The 20,653-nt window shown below is 52.9% G+C and overlaps 1 protein-coding gene across 2 annotated transcripts; it reads right to left on the bottom strand.

The window, feature by feature from the left end:
* Positions 1-1,140: 1,140 nt before the first annotated feature.
* On the bottom strand, positions 1,141-19,287 carry STK40 (serine/threonine kinase 40). 2 transcript variants are annotated; one of them, XM_006867539.1, is made up of 10 exons: positions 19,176-19,287; positions 17,514-17,599; positions 17,032-17,175; positions 14,065-14,292; positions 13,056-13,108; positions 5,983-6,098; positions 3,296-3,440; positions 3,066-3,185; positions 2,612-2,696; positions 1,141-1,359 (listed from the first exon to the last, which is right to left on the bottom strand). In XM_006867539.1, exons 1-10 carry the CDS (start codon positions 19,285-19,287, stop codon positions 1,141-1,143), a joined length of 1,308 nt encoding a protein of 435 aa, XP_006867601.1. The 2 variants fall into 2 exon arrangements, with proteins under 2 accessions (XP_006867601.1, XP_006867600.1); XM_006867538.1 differs by having other exon boundaries at positions 17,514-17,617.
* Positions 19,288-20,653: the final 1,366 nt, after the last annotated feature.

The following is a 20,653-nucleotide window of genomic DNA, read 5'->3' on the forward strand; positions in this document are numbered from 1 at the left end:
CTGGCAAGACAGGCATCCACTTCCAAAAAACTCGGCTCAAAAAGGGCAACAGGACTGTTCTCAAGGCAGGCAAGGTTAGGGTCCTCCAGTTCCTACAACTTTCCCCCAAGCTCTCATCCCTCATAAGGGACCCTGGGCAGGGTCTACAGGCACAGACACCACATCCACTGTGAGGCACTGGCCGGAGAGATGTCCCCACCATCCTCTGAACACAGGGGCGGGGGCGGGGGGATGTGCAGGGAGGGCCTTCACCCAGCTCACTGGCCAGCCCAGAGCAGTCGGCCCCCCTTCACATTGTAATGTCAAGGCTACCTCCGTACCACAGAAACCAGGGTTAATGCAAGTGTGCAGCACCTCAGAGAAGCTACTGAGATGGGGAAAAAGAACCCAGTCTAGAAAGGCCTCCCCATCATCGGAAAGGAAGAGGGACTGGAGGGATGAGGGAAGCCACCGGCAAGAAGGGGCTTCTCCAGGCCCGGAGGACAGGCGAGGAGGCGACCCATGTGGGGCTGTGGTCGGACACCCCAGGCTGCCCAGCCAGGCTGGGGCAGGGAGAGGCCTTGGCCACCTAGAGATGGGCAAGAAGTTGGTTTCAGTAAAAAAATAAATATATTTGAATTCAGCTGAAGATGAGGTGAAGGTTTTCCAAAGCTTGGACTGAGGGTTCTAGGGCTAGAAGCAGGAAAGGGAGGACAGCAGAGGTGGTGGGAGGGGTCTGGAGCACAGTGAGGAGTGGGTGTCATTTTGGGAGCCAGCAGCGAGCTGCACGGTCAGCTTATTTGGACTGTGGGGAGCAGCTGCCCTGGGCCGGGGGGCTGGGTCAAGTGGGCTTCCTCCTCCTCCCTCTCACTCAGTCCAGAGACAGCATGGTTAAAGAGACAGAGGTAGATTAAAACGTCATGATTAAAAGCAGATTAGTTATCTAGGCTTCTCAGATTAAAAACCAAACAATCAAGCAATCATTCCAAAAGGTAGCCTCGTGGTACCTCTGCTGACCCCATCTACGACCTGGGCTGTCCCTGGCCCTGGCCATGTCCCAGTTGCAGCCTGGGGGGAGAATCCAGAGCTACAGGGCCCAGTCCCAATGGTTAGGGGCAGAGAAGAGGCGGCAGGTGGTGCTGGTAGCCACAGCTGAAGCTGCTATTTCCGCAGGTAGCGCTGTGCGAGGATGGCCGCGTCCAAGGGGTTTATGGGCTGGGCGTCGTGGCCCAGCCGGCGCACTGGCGGCACGCTGCCAAACTGTCGCTTGGGCACCCAGCTCCGGGCCTCGTGGGTGGAGCTCTTCTCCTCGGCCAGCAGCAGTTGCTGCCGCATGTAGTTCTCAAACTCGTACTGGGAGCACTCCTCCGTCACCTTCGCCTGAGAGGTCCAGAGACAGAATATGGAGGGAGAGGGAACAGGATGGGATCCCAGAGGATCAGAGAGCAGAGACAGACAGAAGGACAATAGCAGGGACTTAGTGTGGGACGGCCTGGCTCTAGAGGCCTCCCTTCCCAAGGCACCCACCCTTTGGGCCAGTTCTGAAGCAGGTAACTGAGGTGGGGGTCCAGGAGCCCAGCTCTGAGTGTCAGTGCAATCAGAGCTGATCCCTCCCCTCTTCTCTTACTATGTTGACTTGGGCAAAGTCATGTCATTTCTGAAGCTTTTTGCTTCCCTACCTGTGAAATGGACGTGCATCTGCTATACAAAGGTTCTGTGAGCCTTGCCAATGCCCTGGGCTGGGTGCTCAGCACCTCCGTGGCCGTTTCTGTATCTTGGCCACACACGGGACCCCAAGCCAACTTCCGTGGAGCAGCCCAGGCAGGCAGTACTAGACATGGAAGTGGTAGGTCCCTGGGCTAATCAGAAGGGGAAAGCAGGCTCTGGACTCAGAACTGGGTTCAAGACTTAGCTCCACCACTTCCAAGCTGTGGACTTCGGGGAAACTACTTTGCCTTTCTGACCCTCAGTTTCTTCTTTCGTAAAATGAGGATAAGAACACAGGCCCTGCAGGCCTGGAATGAGGGCGGAATCTGGGAGTGGGCACTCATTGCTGCTAGTGGGGATGAGTTTTAGCTGTTGAACAGCACTAGAGGGTGGGAGATGGGGTGTGGGGTGGAGCTCTGCCCTGGCACGGCCCCTCCTCTTCCCTCTGCTGTGCAACTCCAGTGAGACCCTCTGCAGCATGCTTCCCAGGCTCAGCCAAGCCCTGCCCTCCAGAGGGCAGCCTAAGATCAGCCACCCATTGTCACCCAGGGCCCCAGTCTCCTGGTGGCATCCAGCCCAGCACTTTCTCCAGTATGGGAACAAGAAAGAACAGAACATGAACTGTCTGAAAAACGAACAGCAGTAAGGGTGAGCGAGAACTCCATGAGTTGGGGGGCAGGGAAAAGTGACCCTTCAAAAGGCCAGCACAGGCAAAGTCCAGAGGAGGAAGCTGAGAAAGGGCCAGTGTGGGGTGCTGTGGGTCTTCCAGGAGCCAGTTTCTACCTCACCTGCGTCACAACCCTCTCTCTCAGGCCCAGCTGGACATAGGGAGCTCAGGTAGACCCCTTAACTCATCCTCCTTCAAGTTCTGGGGAAGATGAACAAGGCAGCCCTACGACCTGCCTTCCCTCAGGTAAGGACTTACCTCCTGGGAGCTGTCAGCATTGCTCATTTGATCGTCGATGTCCGGAACCACTTGTAAAGGTCCACTCAGAGATGACAGGGACTGCCTGTAGGGATGAAATGGTTCAGGCTGGCCGGTTACCCCAGAGGTGTCAGCTGCCCATGCTCCAAAACCTGGAGCAGACAGACCTCTTCCTCACTGGTCACTTCCCCAGACCTCAGTTTTCTCATCCAACAAAGTAAAACAATTTCTGCCCGAGATTGTGGTGAGAACTCTGAGGGACTGCCTGCCCCATAGGTCCTGAAATCTGCCCACACCCTCCCAACCGTGGCCCTGGGGGAAGAGCCTGGAATTCTGACTGCCTGCCAGAGAAGGAGGCTTTTTTTCCTAACTGGGCAGGCCCAGGCAGTACCAGCTGACGGGTGGGGCATCTCCAAACCCAGCCTGGCGCCCAGTGCCGCTGCTGCCCACTTACCAAGATGCAATGATGGCACTCAAGGCCTCCAGGACATCGGTGGCAGCGAGGCGCTGCTGGGGGTCGAGGACCAGTAGTTTCCGGATGAGACACACGGTGTTCTCAGAAACCCGCCCGTCCCTGACACAGAGAGACAGCAGCTCAGCTCAGGTGGGCCAGTGCTAGGAACTCCTGCCCTTGAGTTCAAAGGGCTGGGGCCACCCTGCCCTCCTGGAGACGCTGAGACTTACTCAGGGATGGTGTACTCGGCGGCCTTGATTTTGCGGAAGAGCTCCTGTGGGATGCTGTCGTAGAATGGGAACTGGCCGTACAGCATGGTGAAGAGCACCACGCCCAGGGCCCACATGTCGCTCGGCTTGCCCCGGTATGGCCGGCCTGAGGAGCCAATGGACACACACACACACACTCAGTCCGGGCCATGATCGCCTGTCCACAACTCCTCAGCTACCAGCTGTGTGCCTGGAAATTCCCTCACGGGGCTCCTCCACCTTGCACCTCACCCTGGTCACCCCTATCCATTTCCTGGGTGAGACCCACCGTCCCAAGCCTCTGAGAAGGGATCACATGTGGCCTCCTGTCATGCCCCTGCCTGCCTGGCAGTCCCTGCTTTGCTTCCCTGGACTGTCTGTCTGCCCAGGTGGCCCCCAGGGCAGGTGGTGGAGGCAACTGAGGCACGCACACCTGCTGTTATTTGCCTCAGGTCACGTAATTGGAGGATGTGAACCATCATCGCTCACTGGAAACCCACCCTGCCCCATGCTCCCCACCCCACAAATGTAAAGTACAACTGCCTGCTGTGACGGTGTCCACTGTCCACTCAACACCCGGCTCTATCAGCACCTCATTGCCACCCCTGGGGACTCTTCCAGGCTAGTGGAGGGGCCTCTGGAGTGGGGATCCTGGTTTCAAGGTCGACAGTACTGCCGTAGAAAGGGTCAAATGACTTCACTGGGTGGGTGTGTGCATGTGGGCCTCAAACAGGCTTGGCTCTGCCTCTAAAGGTGCCATGGAGCCTTCTGAACAGAGCTGTCAAATGGGGGTGACAGCAATGCTAGGGTCCAGGCAGTGGGGGACAGCCGGCGCTCTGGAGAGGAACTCTCACACCAGGCAGGGAGCTTGGGTGTTAAAGGGGCACTGATCCTCAAATCTTCCTTTTAGTAATACTGATGTCAGGGACGCTTTGCTGAGCCAGACACTAGGTGAAGGCTTTATTGAGCCCCACAGGGTACCTAACAGGGCAGGTGTTGTTCTCATGTCTATTTAATGGTTGAGGAAACTGCGGTCCAGGGCTCATAGTCATTAACCAGACCGTGGATGACAAAAACAGGAATGTCTACCTTCTCACAGCCAATGTGAGCACCAGGCTGTATCCGGCCCTCAGAGAACGCAGGACGTGGCAGGTGTGGGCTATGACCCCAGAGTGCTGCCTGGCACCTGAGCACCTCATTTATCCTTTTAGAAGGGAGGCAGGGCCGCCGGCAGCCTCTCAGCTGTGAAAAGGCTCAGAGAAGGGGGTGAAGGCCAAGGCCAGAATTAGAGCCCAGGCCTCTGGGCCCAGGCCTCTCTCTACTGCAGTGGGTTCCCGCTGTTTGGAAGAGTTGGAGTGAGACAGGCTGCAGGCGGCAGCAGGGGGAACCACAAGGCCTCTCACCCAGGCCTGCCAGGCCTGCCAGTCCCTAGCCACGCAGACGGACAGACCTTGTCTCACTGGCTGAGGGAGAAGGCTGGCTCTAGCACCATTATGGATGCTTCTGGGATTACCATGGAGGGTGTCCAGGCTGAGCTATGCCACAGGGGCAGTGCCCTGGCACCCTGATCCCTCTAGCCAAGGTCACGGTGATGCCAACCAAAACCCCCAGGCCGGGGAGTGGCACCACCACTCCTCTGCACTTGGCCAGCTTTGAGGAGCACCTGACTCTCCAGCAGAAGCCACCAAATACCATATCCATAGCTCCCCAAGAAGACATGTGTGCAGTGAGGTATGGGCCCTGGGTGCACCCTGAACTCTCCACATCAGAGGGGTAGGAGTCAGCCCCTAGCTCTGTAAGGGACCCATTTGACACAGGACAAGGGAGAGGGGAAAGAGACGGAGTGTCTGGGAAGCAGTGAGGATCATGGGCTTTCAGGAGCAGGCAGCCTGACACTGGGGCTCAGTTTTCTGATTTACTAGTAGCCAGAACTTTGGACAGGAGCTTTCATGTGTCTCAGTCTTGGTTTCCTCACATGTCAAAAAGGACCTATGCATATTTACTTCCGGGGGCAGCTGTGTATTTCTGCTCAGACAGTGCATCAGGCGGCTCTGCACGATACCTAGTCCGTAGAAGTGTTCGGTAGGCAACAACTACATTTATTTATGGATTCTATTATCGCTCTTACCCCTGCAGGCAGCTCCATGAAGGAGACAGTGTGTCTGCTTTAATGACTGCTGTCTACAAAGGACCCAGAACAGGGCAGACCCTAGGTGCCTAAGAGTTGAATGAATAAACAAACAAGTTGAGTGAACATTCTGGGATGCAGACCTCCTGGTAGGCACTCATCTCAGACCTGCCCACTGGCTTCCTGGTGTATTTGACAGAAAGGGCGAGGAGTGCCTCTCCAGGGTGTGGGAGGCTCATGCCCCAGCAGTTCCTCCAATGTGCTGTGCCTCTTCCTCCTCAGCCCACTGCAGACCTAGAGATCTGACACTTAGCCTAGCATCTCAGTTCAAATGTCACTGCCCTGGGGCAGCCCTGAAGTGCCCTTTAAGTCCACAGAAAAATCTTTCCTTTCCTTCCAAGCACTCAGCTCAGGGAGTCATTAAAGGAGCACTGGTGTGGCGGTCACCGTCTTCCTCCTCCACCACACAGTCTGTACACAGAAGGTTTTGGTCATCCGTGAAGCCCAGCACCTGTACACTTTGTTGAATTAATTCACATACCACTGAGCACGTCTGGACTGATGTAGGCAGGGCTCCCCCTCTGGTCCTTCAGAAGGTCCCCCTCACTCACAAGATGCTTTCCGAGGCAGAAGTTGGTGATGGTTATCCGATGAGTTCTATGGGCAGAAGAGAGAATAGACAAACCTCAGTGCCGGGTCCCCACAGGAGCCAGACGTGTAGGGTGCCCAGCCAACAATCTTAAACAAAAGGAATAGTCTAGTTTTTCTTCAAAGGGTGTGTCCCAATCCAGGAAGCAAAGGAATGACGTCCACGTCCTCTGCTCCTCAGCCCCTCACAGCCTTCTCAGCAGTCCTCTGCCCACAGACCACGCTTGGTGCCCCCAGCTGAGCTGTCCCAGTTACTCCTGTCCAACTGAAGACTTACGGAACACTCCCTGAACCTGCCACACTGGATGAGTCTCATCTCAGGGGACATGTCTTAAGGCTTAGAAGACCTTCAAGGATTTACCCTAAAACCACACTTAACATTCTAGCCTGGGAGTGACCTGAAGATTTAGATCAAGTCTCTCGTTTACACATAAGGGACCAGAGAGCACTTCTTGCCTCTCTGGTCCTTATTACCACAACCTGTAGATTAGGAAAAATTCCCTGGGAAGAGAGGGTCCCACTCATGCGGCGCCCCTGCCAGCCCTGCACTGTGCCCTTCAGACCAAACAAGGCCCTGCTGACAAAACCCGTCTTGCCCAGGGAGTTGGGGACTATCCAAGAGGCCACACCCCTGCAGTTAACATCTGACCAGACACAACACAGGGGCTGAGAGGAGGCCCCCACGGAGACCAGTGGGGAGGGGTGGTCACACAGTCCTCAAAGACTAAGAGCCACAGCACACCTGGCCTAACTCACCCTCTCTGTTTTCCAAAACTCAAGCTGTAGGCCAACGCATGCTTGGAAGATGCTGGCACTGGATGGTCTGGGAATTTCCCGAGCAATTCCAGGACAGCATTCTTTGGGAGCTAGCTGACAAACCCAGAGAGCCTTAGCCACACTCCCCTTGATGGTAGAGGGTACTCACACTGGTGCAGATGCAGAGTTGCTGTATTGCTGTGAGCCCCCGACCACGGGAGCCTGCCCACCCACACCAGGGGCCACCAGCCTGGGACCAGGCAGCTACAGGGGCTGTATGCTGTATGGAGTTACACAAGAATGACACGGTGTCTACCAAAGAAAGGTGACTCTGCTCACCTCAATCGGAACAAGGTTTCTCTGTCGTTTATGTTCCCTTCATATTTTTTGATGGGGGGAGAAATTTGTGAGGGACAAAAGCAGGGTTGTGGGGTTACTGTCTACTAGTCCACTGGCCCAGTGCCAGGTTCACCTTGTTTCCACAGTGAATTGGTTCATGCAGGAAAGATGAGAGGGACCAGGAAGGTGAAGGGGAGATGACCCAGTGCTGATGGGGGGAGAAAGCATCACACACTCAAGGAACTGAGAGGATGAGAGTGAGACTGAGGAAGGGGAAATAATCCCTAAGACCAAAAGTTATGCCTCCCATGTTCTGACAGGTACCAACTCCTGCAACCTACACGGTGACCCAATGAGGAGGTACCATTGTGACCCTCACTTGGTAGACTGGGAAACAGAGGCCCAGGGAAGTCAAGAAACACTGCTAGGAAGAAGCTTGAGACTGTGCTGTTACACTCTTCTACTGCATAGAGACTTTCGGCAGTTAGTGCATGGGTACAGGCCAGGGGACCAAGCAGACCTGGCATGAATCCCGGTTTGACCACTTGTTTGTTGACTTGGCGACCTTATGTACAACAGAACAGGACGGTCCCTCGTCTGACGCCAACCTCATGATTGCTGGCATGATATGAGCTCACACCCCACCCCAAAAGTCTCTGGGGCATGGCAAACGCTAGGAGGTCCTTTCTCCTATGATTGACTCTGGTTGCCAGCACATACAGGCAGGGCGTTCTGTCGGCCAGGTTCTGCAGATAAGCCTTATCCAGAAACCACCAGCCATTCCTGACCCATCTGGGTGACAACCACAGAAGCTCTGGAGCTCCCACTACTGGGCCTGGTGGGAAGTTCAGCAAGAAGCACCTCAAAGAACAGGGTATCTGCTCCCAATGGGACTAGCAAACCTGGGTGCCTAGTGGGACCACCCTCCATTCAGGTCTGGCCTGAGACACTGGAGGGCATTTGCAGGTTGGGTGGCAGGTGACTGTGCTGAAGCCGGACAACAGCCAAGTGTATGATATTCAGGATCACACAAAAGAGAAAACGGGACATAGTTAGTTAGTTAGTTCTTGACAATGCTCAGCACCTGCAGTGTGGCTGGAGACTTCACCTGCAACAACAGGGTCTGGGCTTGGAGCTGCCAACGCTGGTTTCAGCTAAGGAATACATATGAACCCCTTAGGCCAAGCTTGGCAGGCGCAGAGGAGTTGCTTAGGCCAAGCCAGGGCCACACCCTCTAGGAGGTCCAGGCACAAGCAGGGGACACTCTAGCATAGACAGGACAGTCCTAGGTGGAGGAAGCCCAGTTTGCTTTGGAGGGAACAACCACCCTGTGGAGTGCAGGGAGCATAGAGCGCTCAGGCCTGCTCCTGGGACAAGATGACACAGAAGAGTCCACTCTTGGATGCCACTCTGCCCCTTCATGGCATCCTCAATCAGCATTGAATGGGAATGCTTACTGAGCACTTAAGTTTAAGTGTGGGTGGTCATGCCCCAGGGCTCATGTAGGCAGTTTTTCACCAAATCACAGCATCCTATGATGCCCTGTAAGGGAGAGTTCACAGTGAATCCATGTGTCCATGGTTACACAGCTAGTGTGATGGAGTAGGAGTCAAGCCCAGGTCAGTCTGCAGGACTAGCCCCAGTTGGGGGTCCACATGCATATGTCCCCACTCCTGACTGCTGACTCATCTCCTGTCTTGCACTTCAGACTCTGCTTGACCTAGTCCACCACAAATCCACCCTAACAGCGGGAGGTGGGGATGGGATGAGGGAGCAGCTGTGGGCTCAAGTCCTTTCCAGGAAGTTCACAGTGTGACCAGAAGGAGGCCTTCCCTGCTTGGTGAGAGGGGAGTGTGCAGAGCCCAGGGGGCCCAGTATGCCAACTGCAGGGTCTAGGAGAAGAAGTCTCAGAAAGACTCGCTCATGAGCTCAGGAGAGGGACCAGTGAGGAGAAGGCCTGGTCTTTGGACAGAGAAGGAGGGAGGATGGCAGGAGGTGAATCTCCACCAGGGGTCTTGGTGGAGAAGGTCCTCTCAGAGGACCAGAGAGTGACTGGGCAGAGGTGGAATTCCCCAGTAGTTGCATCCACGAGGCTCCAGTGCCTGTCAACTATCTCGGGGAATTCTGCTGGCAACAGCCTGGTAAGAACAAAGGCCAGTCTGCCCTCTGCATTCCACATGGAAACATGGATTCTAGCTTTCCACACAGGCCTGTCCTGTCAGCTACCATCAAAGTCTGACTGAAAGCCCAGCAAAGAGACTCAGCCTAGAATCAATCACACTTGCATCAAGACTTGGACTCCCGATGTGCTGAGGCCCTCACGTCACACTGCACACTGCTCAGGTCTCCGGTGGGGATGTTCCCACAGTGCAGTGTGTTTCCTGCCCCCTGCAGCTGCATATGTGTCCTGAGGGGGGTGTCTCTGACCAAGTGAGACATGGAGAGTAGGCCAGGGTGGGCATGAGAGTCAGCTTCCCAACCCAGCTTCCCAACCCAAGGATAGGCGGGGCCTGCCTATCCTTGCTTTGAGACCCCGGGCATGTGGCTTAATCTTTTGCTAAACCTCAATTTCTTTATCTGTAAATCTGGGGAAATACTAGCACTGAAGGCCAGCTGGGTTAGGATTTAACGAGGTAAGACGACAATCCCAGGGAAACAGTAAGGGATCACTAACTGCTAGCTGGGGTCACTAGCTCTTCTCAGATAGGAGGCGCACTGGCAGACTCTAGAAAGTGACCACCGGGGGTGGGGTGTGGGGGGGTCCAAGTAGGAGGTACCATGTTGAGTAAGCCAAGTGGCCCTAGGGTATGTGTGCAGTTTTCAACCTGATTCTGGTATGGCTCTCCAGTCCTCTGCCCATGTGGTGAAGCAGGTGCTCTGGACGTGGCTGGGCCAAGTGTGTCCCTCTGCTGTGCTGCTGGAGACCCTAGAGTCTCTCCCACAGAAAAGAGCACTGGGTCTGTCAAGCTCTGAGACCTCAGCTGGCCCCCTGATGCTTGGTGGCACCATGCCCCGCCACCACCACTGCCCAGCTGGCTGGAGTTCAGACCTCCTGGTCTCATCCTGACAGGAGTGGTGTGAGTGGCAGGAGATGGAGCGAGGAGAAGTGCGTCAGCAGAATGGTTGAGTGAGTCACTCCGTAGCTATGGCCCTTTGGGCTACCACAGCATTCTTCTCCTTTTCTAGGAACTTGGTATGCAACTTGCTTACCCAAAGAGTAAGGAGGAAGGAGAAAGAACCCACAGCAAACCTCATGTAACCTCAAAAGGGGATTTCAGATTTCAATCCTTTCCTTTTTTTTCCTAATCAGGGTGAACTTGGTGTGGCAGCTGCCTCACAAACACTTGTCTGTTTCCTCCCCTGGGAGCTAGCTCTCTGTTCTGCTGCCATGGGGCAAAATGGCCTCCAACTGGGGGAGGCTGGGGGCTGGGGGTGGGAGAAGGGGCTGGACCCTGGCTCTGAGCGGGTCAGTGCAGGTCTCTGCCAACTCCCCCATACCGACCTGTCTTCTTCCAGAGTGCTTATGACTCAGGCGGCTGGTCTGGCCGTCTCTCCCAAGGCACAAAAACGGGGATGAGCAGATTAAAGGCCACGCAGCTTAGATTTGGGTGTGAACGAGGCACAGCACTCTGCAATCTGAGGGTGATACATGCACAGGGAGGTGCACCCTCTGCTTACATTCCTTGGACCTAGGGGGCTTGCACAGAGCCTTGGTGGGTGCAGTGAGTTAGATATTGGACTGCTAACCCCAAGGTTGGTGGTTCAAACCCACCAGCTGCTGTGAGGAAGACAGATGAGGCCGTCAGCTCCTGTAAAGATTTAGTCTCAGAAACCCTATGAAGTAGTTCTACTTTGGAATCGACTAGAAGGCAGTGTTGTTTGTCTGTTTTGTTTTAGGGGGGCTTGGAGAAGTGAGAGGCATGAGTAGGGTGCTGGTGTGGCGATCACTGTAAGCTTTCCTGTAACAACCCTCCACATGTTCTCGCAGAGCCTTGGGAGTTCTTCCAGCCCAGCCCATAGAGCAAGGGCTCAGCAGCCAGGCAGACTGAGGCTTGCTCTCTTTTGTGAGTAGGGGGCCTGCAGTCAGAGGGTGGTGACTGGTCAGGGGAGCACCAGGACCCAGGATTTTGAGTGGGGGGCAATCAGTAATGCTAGGCCCTCTCCTCAGGGTTCTTATAGGCATCAGACCTTGAGCTCAGAGGGGTATATGCAGATGGGCCACAGAGCCTTGCATCCTTGGCCAATCTAGCTCTAGGGGCACTGATGATGGGCAAGATCCTGCCAGACAGTTTCACATCCACTAATTTGTATCTCCAGCCAAACTTACCAGGGAGGGATGGTCACCCCCACAGTCACAAGGAGGAAATGGGAGATCAGAGGAAGGGCACAGTTGTTTTAATTACATATCTGCTGAGGGACTGAACCATTTGGTAAATAATCCAATGAGAAAATTCTCATGGCCTCAGAGCTGGGAGCCAGGTTTGGCTCTGAATCCGTGCTCCACAGCCTTCCCTAGCTCACTGATTGCAGCAGTCAGCTCTTCAAGCAGACCAGGAATTTCCGGCTGGCCTTCCCTCCCCCCTACAGGGGAGGCTGTCACTTCATGCATCAACTCTGACATTCACTTCCCCCTGTGGGTCCTCCAGTCCTCCACAGAGTGACATGTTTCCTGGGCAGGGGGCAGTGGCTGCAGCTGAAAAGGTTCTATCTCCAGCCCCAGGACTGGGGGGAGGTGATGGCTGTGTCACTGTGGCCAGCAGCTCCTCCTTACACCATCTCAGACTGGAGCTGGGGGGCGGGGGAGTCTGATGGCCCTCCCTGCTCTTCAGAAGCCCACCTCCCTGAGACCACTGTGGCTCTGGTCACTCCATGGGAGACAATTTAAGACCACATTATGTTGACCACATTGCCCACCAAACAGTATATGCTGCTTGTCACTGGTCAGCCTGTGACCCATTTCACCTGGAGGAGAAAGGGAGGTGGGGGCTGAGGGAGTGCAGAGGGTGCAGGTAAGGGGGTGCAGCTTTCCCAGCTCTGCACTGCCAGGGCTGGTTCCTGGGTTACTGGGTCCCTCTCTGGTTGGTGCCCCTCTCTTACTGCCCTGAAGGGGCTCAGACTTCGTGCCTGAGTCGGAGGATGGTTTGAGTCAGGTGCCTCAAGTGATCTCTGGGCACAAGGTTCACTGGGGATGCTGAGGGGACCCAGGCACCCTTGGCCTGCTGCTGGGAGCGTCAACCATGGATCACTTGGAGATGAGTCCCTCTTGGGAAGTGCCCTTAGTCAGAGTAGCCGCTTTGTCCAAGACTACACCTGTCTCTGAGGACAGCCTGCATCCAGTGACAGGTGGCTGCAAGGCCCCCTGCCTTGATTTGAGGGTATCACTGAAGGGCACCAGCTGCAAACTCTTCTGTTGAGGTCCTGTTATGGCTGTGTTAAAGCTCAGCTCCTCCCCTGCCCAATTCTGTTCCCTTCTCCCTGAGCACAGCCCTAGCCAGTGTCTTGTACACAAATCTCAACTCCTGTTTCTAGGAGAACTTAACTGATGACAAGGCCTCATTCTGCTGAGCTGTAATTCATTAACTCACATTGTCCATTTTTAGAGTCGTTTACTGAGCACCCACCAGGAGCCAGGCCCAAGCTGTGAAATCCTCCCCGGATCTTGCTCTTTGTGGCCTCTAAGACGCCCATTCTTAGAAGATAACCACATTCTCATGAGGCAAGGCAGAAGCCAGAATCCTCATCCCCTAGCCCCAGGGATTCCTGGGAAAAGTGGGCTTTTGGTGTCAGTCTGAGGACACTGGAGGGTGCTGGGTAGTTAGTAACACATAACCTGCTCCAGCACCAAGAGTACACCCTGAAAGCAAATCTCACCTCTTATTGAGCACCATGTTCCCAAGTTTCAGGTCTCTGTGTACAATGTTTTTCTGGAAAACAAAAAGCATTTAGTCTGAATTTGATGAGAGTCTATAGAAGGATACTGAACAAAAGGAAGAAAATGCAGACCAGAATTTCATATTCATATAGACTCCAGGTTTTCTGGAGCATGGAGGTTAAAGCCCTGAAACTGCTGCCCTGGAATCCTTTTTAAACTTTTAACCAAATATAAACCCCTACATTTTTCTTAAAACCAAACAAGACTTTAGCTTAACTAGTAAAAAAATGTCTACCTTGAGCATTATGCTCTTTTAAAAACTATATGGGATCAAAGAGACTAGAACAACTCAAAAGATTAGATAAGGACCTTAGAGGCAAGGCACAACTCAGGAAAGGTGGGTAAAACAGCTGCACAACTTGAAGAATGCACTCAGTGGTGGACATGTAAAAATTGCTGAAGTTGTGTGTTCTGCTGCACGCATTCTTAACAATTAAATAAATGACATTAAAAGTCTATAGTTTGTATGATGAAGGAGACAGCTGGGGTTGGACTCTCTAGCGGCTTGGGACAGCAGGAAGAGCTGTTCAATATGTCCCTTTAGGCTTGTGAGCCACAGACAGAAGAGGACAATTCCAGCACCTCCCCAGTTGGGTAAAACATGACCCAGTCCGTCTCCCAGTTTTCTCCCTGCAAAGCAGCACTCATGGGGAAAACCACCCTTTCCTTCTACCTCATCAAACAACCCCTGAAAAAAACAAGCATGTGACTGGATGTGGAGGTCAGAGCTGAACTGTCTCAAGATTCTGGTCATCAACAAGCAGAAAGCTCTAGCCTCTTTCAGGCATCCCTAACTTTACTTTGACATCTCTGGCATCTTAGTTTTACAGACTGCAGTTTAACCTTTCTCATGACAGGGAGTCCCTGTGCTGGGCTCTTCCATGAGCCTGGGCTGTGGCCTGCGGCCACTTCCCTCAAGCATCAATGGGCCAAAGAGCAGGGTCTCACCTGGTGCAGGGCTTCCACCACGCGTACCACATCGTAGAAGATAACCACGGTCTCCCGCTCGCTGAGCCGCTTCTCCTTGATGACATAGTGCTGCAGGTTGATCAGGTCGGCGGTTTTGTCGCTGAAGTCATGTGCACAGAGGCAGTCGAGAACGAGGCAGATGCGCTTCTTCATTTTCTTGACCATTCGGCTGGATTCTGTGTCCTCCACAATTTCACAGGTACGGTCCTGGGAGACAAGCGAGCAGACCAGGACTTGGCTGTGGATCCAGCAGGGGCAAGGTCAAGGGTTGGGACTCTCCCCTGAAGGGGATGCATGAGGGGGCCCCAAACAAACCTGTAGGCAGCATGGACCACAGTGCTGCTCAGCATTGGCTGCTTTTCTACATGTCCTGTACCAGGCCAAGCAAGAGGCTCGGTCAGCTCCAGGCTCTGGGCACCCCAGATGGGTAGCCAGAACCCACAGACAAGAGAATGAGCCCAGTTCCTAAAAGTGAGCGGGGCTCCGGTTAAGACGTCTACCAGTAGGCTTAATGCTTTGATCTGATTTGGCTCAGAGCTGAGCATTTAAAGCCACAGGCTGACTCTGCCCAGTGTACAGATAGCAAATCTCAAGGCACTCCCAGGGATTCCAGGAATCACCAGTGTAACTGTCCTTTCATTGACCAATGTCCAAGAATGTGGACATGAACAGTGATCAACCCTGGAAGGTTTTATAGTGTTCTACATGCCCAAGTCAACAGCTCTCCTCAGGTGGCACTACTGACCAAGGTGAGCAGCCAGGGAGCTCTGGAGTCACATGGTCCCAGCTCCACCTCGTCTTAGCTGTGGGACTTGGGGCAGTTTGCTTAACCTCTCCAAGTCTCTAGTCCTCATCTGTCAAAGGGAGCTTGCCACCCCTACCTCACAGGCTACTGAAAGGAACAAGTGCTGAATGTTCTACACCCCATTTCCTGCTTGAAACGTATTTCAGGCAGAAAAAAACCAGGTTTAATGGGGACCTTCCCCCTACTAGCTCCTGTCATCCCTAGAAGACTGCCCATCCCCTCTGGGGAATTCCTGGAGCTCTGAACATCGACATTTTTCTCTTCCTCAGGTGCCTCAGCAGTGTCCGACACACAGATGATAATGAACGAAATACCAGTACTTTTACGCAATTGAGGTGCACATTATGTTTTTTCCTTCCAACAGTGCACCCCTCACACATCAGTTTCCTATATGTGCTATAAACACTGTATGTCTGTACACACTATTTATGTGGGTGCTTTATACAAAGGAGTTTCAAAAAGTTTGTGGAAAATGGAATTTTTCCATGAACTTTTTGAAGCCCCTTCATCTGTGAAAAATACAGTACTTTTGCTACCCAGGTTCTATTGTCTAAAATGACATGAACCAAGACAGGAACTGAAGGTATCAGGGATGAATTACTAAGAAACCACAATCACCGCAGCTTGACTTCATATTTAAGGAAAACGCTCATTTTGGGATTTATCTCATGATACCTAGTTCTGTTTGCTAAGTGCCATTGAGTCAGTTCTGACTCACAGTTGCCCTGTATCGTTTCCAAGGAGCAGCTGGTGTGTTTGAATCACCGACCTTGCAGTTAGCAGTCCAGTACTTATTCTACAGTGCTACACTAGGACTTCAAGGAGTTACTCCTAATTGCAAATCTAACAGTAAAGACCTTGGTGGGGGTGTGTCTGAGTGGGACAGGAGTTTTCAGCACCTGGATATCAATGCCAATGGTCATGTACCAGCAGCAGCTCGGTGCTCTACATCCCCTTCATCTTCTCGGAGCCCGCGCCCGCCACTCGCACTATCATTAGCACTGTCACCATTAACACGGTCCCCATTTTACAGTTGAGGGATTGGAAGGCTCACTTGGCCAAGTAACTTGGCCAAGGTCTCAAGGCCCAGCTCTAGGACTATTTGGCTCCAAAGCCTGTGTGCCTTCCACAACCCCATGCTGCCTCTCTAATATCAGGTGCATATTAGCCAGAGTTGCTTCTGGCCAGGACAGTGATTGAGGGCTCCTCAGATGGGCTGCTGGGAGCTGCTCTTCAGTCTAGGCAGGCCTTGCCATCCTGCTGAACCCAAGTCTGTTGTGCTGGAAACTTGATTTCAGTTCTGCTCTTTCGAGGGTACAAGTGGCTAATGAGCACCTCACCTCTTCTAAGGGACCTGGGTGGTCCCGGTTGTTTCAGCACAGGTGCTCAGGGACAGTTGCTGAATAGACGGGAATGCCTGGCCAAGAAAAAGGACCGCTGGAACCAATATAACTGTGAAGGTTTATAGGTAGCCCAATGCTGGCGCCGCCTTACTATCCTCCACTGTCGGATTGCCCAGGAAGCAAGGCAAGCACAGCCTTCTTACTTGTGCTTACTTACTAATCTGCTGTGAAAAATTCCACATTTTTACCACATCAAAGATTCTGCTTCTAGGTATGGCTGGCACCTGTCTCTCCCAATCTCATAGCATTATCCTGCAGAATCGAAGTCTACTCAAATATATACCCTGCCAGGGATGGCGTGCCCAGAAAGCATGGTAAGCATGGGCTTACTTACAAATCTCTAGTGAAGTTTTATGTGATGTGGTGGAAAACATGTGAAAATGTTCACTATAGATTAGTCAGTAAGCACAACTAAGCCCGTGCTTACCTTGATTTAACTGGGTCATGTGCCCATTTCCCTTTCTTCTGCCCACTTCCTAACAGCACAGCTGAGAGGGCTGGAGTCACTGAAAGAGCCGTGTGTGTCTTTAATGACTTCCTGCTTTCCTCTTCGCTCAGAAAGGGGCTCTTCAAAGCAGCCTGGCCGCAGTTAGGATGCAAATTGTGTGTTCCTGCCAGGATGTGACCCTCCACCTGCCCCACCCAGGAAGTCCTGATGTGGCACCTAGTGGCAGGGACACCAGGGCTGTTGACAGTTGGATGGAGGTGAGGAAGGCAGGCTGGGCCTCTGGCACTCACCTGGAAGAGCCCGTGGTGGTGGACAACGCCTTCCTGCGTGTGGAGAAGGGAAAGCAGAGAGTACTCGGTGTGCAGCAGCATCTTGCCTTGCCTTTCCTCTTGGCTTTCTATTCCTTGGTCCCCCCGTTCCTCAAGGGTAAGGATCTTTAGGAAGGTGCCGAAACAAGAACAAAACCTTACTTTACAAAGCAGAATGAGGAGACCGGAAGAAGCAGGAGGGTCACTTTCTACCATGCGACACGATACACACACACACAGAAACAGGGTTTTTAATGTGATGGCAATGTGATTTATGCACAGGTAAAGCTTTGCGTCAGGAGTTGTTCAGAGTGCAACTGTGTGAACTTGATTGCTTCACGGGAGGAAAGGGCGTTACTCTTGTTCACAAGTGCTGCAGGTGTGAAGATAGAGGAGAGGGAGGAATTGGGCTAGCAAAATGGGCCCCTGGGTCCTAAGCTCTCTCTCTCTTGGTGCCCACTTACCTTCAGCTGATAGAAGTCATCGGTACCATCTTTCCTTGCCAAACACTGCACAATGCTGGGCACTGGTGAGTTGCCCAGACGGGGACCTGTGACAAAGACAACAGCTTACCTTTGAGAAGACTGGCTATTGAGACACTGTGGCACCACCTGCTCTTTCTGGCCAGCTCTTCTCTTCAGGAGGATACCAGAATTCACACCTACTAGACAGACTCATGCCCCCAAATCTCCTAGTGGACTGTGTTCAGGGTCTTCCCTCCAAATATGGAGACATACCAGACTCTGAGAGGCTTTCAACCCTGGATGCAAGCCAGCATCTCTGGGAGCATCCGTCAGAACAAGAGATCCCAATGTGCAGTCTGAACCTGAAGCTCCAGGATTGAGGAGGCAGGAAATCAGAGCTCTAACAGGTGGTCCTGGAGGGTCCGATGGAGCCCTCCTGAGGAACCAGCTTTGGGGAATTCTGTACTTCTGAAGATGCATACTGCTTGTTTCCCTGTACAGCATCCTACCTGAGATTTCAAAGCACAAGTCGGATTCTCACAGGGCTGCTGACAATTAAAAGCCCATCCCAGAGCACCACTGTTCTTAACTACAAATGCCAAGGCACCGCATGATTGGGCTCCTGCCCACCTCTCTAACTTCAAATGTCTCCCCCACCCAGTACCCCTCGGCTCTGCATTCTTTCATTCTTTCAACACATTAAGTCTTTTCCCATCTTTGGCCTTTTGTACTTGCTGTCTCTTCTGTCCGGAATGGCTTTGCCCTGCTCTTCAGATGGCTGGTTCCTTCCATCCTTGTGGCCTTCTGGTCCACGCTATTCTAAGACCCTTTTCACTTCTCACCTTGCTTAGTTCCTTCAAAGCACTTATCAGGCCTTGCCTGTTGTTGATCCAGTTAAAATGTTCAGTTCCCTGAGGGCAGGAACCCTTCCTGCCTTAGACACCATTGCATCCCTGGCAAACAGCACAGGTGTCTAGTGCATAGCAGGGGCCAGTAACTCTCTGTGCTGAATGAATGGAGGTATAATTACCCTGTGCCCATCAGTTAAAGATGTTGTCACCAATGTGAAACCCAAACCCAGTCTCTGGCCACCTGGATAGTAAGCTTCCTCAGAACCCATACCATCCACAATTCTGATCACAAGCAGTCTGGATCTGCTGGACCGCAGGCAGCCTGCAGAAAAGTCCTTGCTCCTTGGGGCTGCTGTGAAACCCAAGGCTACTCCAATTTTACAAGATTTTCGATGGGGGATGAGGATGCTCTAAAAAATGCTTTGTGAAATTAAGTCACTCTCCCAGAATGGGATCAAAGATGTGCCTAGGTGAGTAGATCTTGGGTTCTAGTGCAGTCTGGGTGTCTCCCCTGGCACAGTGTGCATCCTGAGGGCACACACAGGACTCTCTGGAGAAAGGAAGAGACAGAGGCCAGCTCTCGGCAGGGATGACGACAACAAAAATGACAAGCCTGGGTCCAGAGGGACGTAGGCTCTTGGCTCTCCCACTGATAGAGCTCAGCTCCACTGAAAGCAGTGGTGGCAGGGGGCCAGGCCCCCACCACCATGGGTGCCGTGTCTCACTGTGGATATCTGCAGATGGGACCTTGTAAACCAATGTGCTCTGCCCCTGCCCCAGCACACCACTCACCCAATGGGCAGCTGCTTACCAAGGATGAACGGTCCGGCTCTCTTTGCATTATTTCCAGAAATGCCACTTCCTAGAGCCTTCACCTTGGCCGACGTTTCCCCAGCTCCTCTGTCTGATGCTCTCCGCTTCATTCTCGGCTCTAGACAAGACAGAAAGGCCCTTCTCACTGAGTAAGTCCCGGAGTTTCCTCATGCTAACCAGCCTGGAGCTGCTAGTCTCTCACTCCGGGATGCGTCACACACTTGCTGCTGCTGTTTCCACCGCCACTGCCTCGCCTCCTCTCCTCCCAAAGGAGCTTGATAGTTCCCACTGGCAAAGAACCAACGCTCCTTGACTTGAGATTAATTAGGGGCTGAGGATGCATGCAAGACAGCATACGTTCCTACAGAAGTGGGGAGCCAGCCTGCATCAAAAGCTGCTTGACAAATGCAGCGAGGGGGAAGAGGAACGGGAGCCTGGAGAGACTACTGGAGACAGAGACACGAGGCAGCTCTGTGTGCACCTAAGCCTCCACCAACAGCCAAGTAGTCTCAGGTGCCCATCTTATACCTCTACTTCACCCCCACTGAACCCATCTCTAGAGAGTTGTTGTTGTTGTTACGTGCCGTGGAATTGGTTCCAACTCATAGTGACCCTGTACAGGGTTTCTGAGGCTGTAAATCTTTACGGGAGCAGAAAGCCTCCTCTTTCTCCTGTGGAACAGCTGGTAGTTTCGAACTGCTGACCCTGAGGATAGCAGCCGGATTTGTAACCACTATGCTACCAGAGTTCCTTATCTCTAGAGAGTGGTAGGAGGAAATCCCAGGAAATGGCACACTGAACATAGAGCATGGGGGATTCTTTGTTGTTGCTGTTAGGTGCCATCAAGTCGGTACCGACTCATAGTGACCCTATGCACAACAGGAAGAAACACTGCCTGGTCCTGGGCCAACCTCACAATTATTGCCACGCTTGAGCCCATTGATGCTGCCATTTTGCCAATCCATCTCACTGGGGGTCTTCCTCTTTTTCTCTGACCCTCCACCTTACCAAATATGATATCCTTCTCCAGCGACTGGTCTCTTCTGACATTATGTCCAAAGTATAAGACATGAAGTTTGCCCATCCTGGCCTCTTCTAGCTGCACGTCTTCCAACACAGATCTGATTGTTCTTTTGGCAGCCCATGGCACTTTCAGTATGCTTCTCCAACACCAGAGAATTCAAAAGCATCAATTCTTCTATGGTCTTAAAACTTGAGAGTGATGGTCCTCAGGTTCCCTTTTCCCAAACTCTCCTTGACTCCGGTTTGCTTAAGTGGAAGGACACCCCAAGGTTGTCACTGGGTATTTTCTTCCTATTTTCAAATACTGCCATAATGTGCACATGATTTGTAACAGTGTGCACTTAAGAGCTCTACCAGTCGTCTATCAGTTTGTCGTACTACAGTGGCTTGTGTGTTGCTATGATTCTGGAAGCTATGCCTTGGGTATTTTAAACACCAGCAGGTTCACCCATG

This window comes from Chrysochloris asiatica, unplaced genomic scaffold (assembly GCF_000296735.1).
Source record: "Chrysochloris asiatica unplaced genomic scaffold, ChrAsi1.0 scaffold00106, whole genome shotgun sequence".
NCBI classification, from domain to species: Eukaryota; Metazoa; Chordata; class Mammalia; order Afrosoricida; family Chrysochloridae; genus Chrysochloris; species Chrysochloris asiatica.

What these genes read in the sequence shown, in the direction of transcription:
- STK40 (XM_006867538.1), bottom strand. Translation starts at nt 19,287, where the DNA reads ATGAAGCGGAGAGCATCAGACAGAGGAGCTGGGGAAACGTCGGCCAAG. An exon ending in TGGTGGAAGCCCTGCACCAG is followed by an intron (nt 13,109 to 14,064) that starts GTGAGACCCTGC and finishes TTTGTTTTCCAG; the next exon opens with AAAAACATTGTACACAGAGA. An exon ending in AGTGCCATCATTGCATCTTG is followed by an intron (nt 2,697 to 3,065) that starts GTAAGTGGGCAG and finishes TCATCCCTACAG; the next exon opens with GCAGTCCCTGTCATCTCTGA.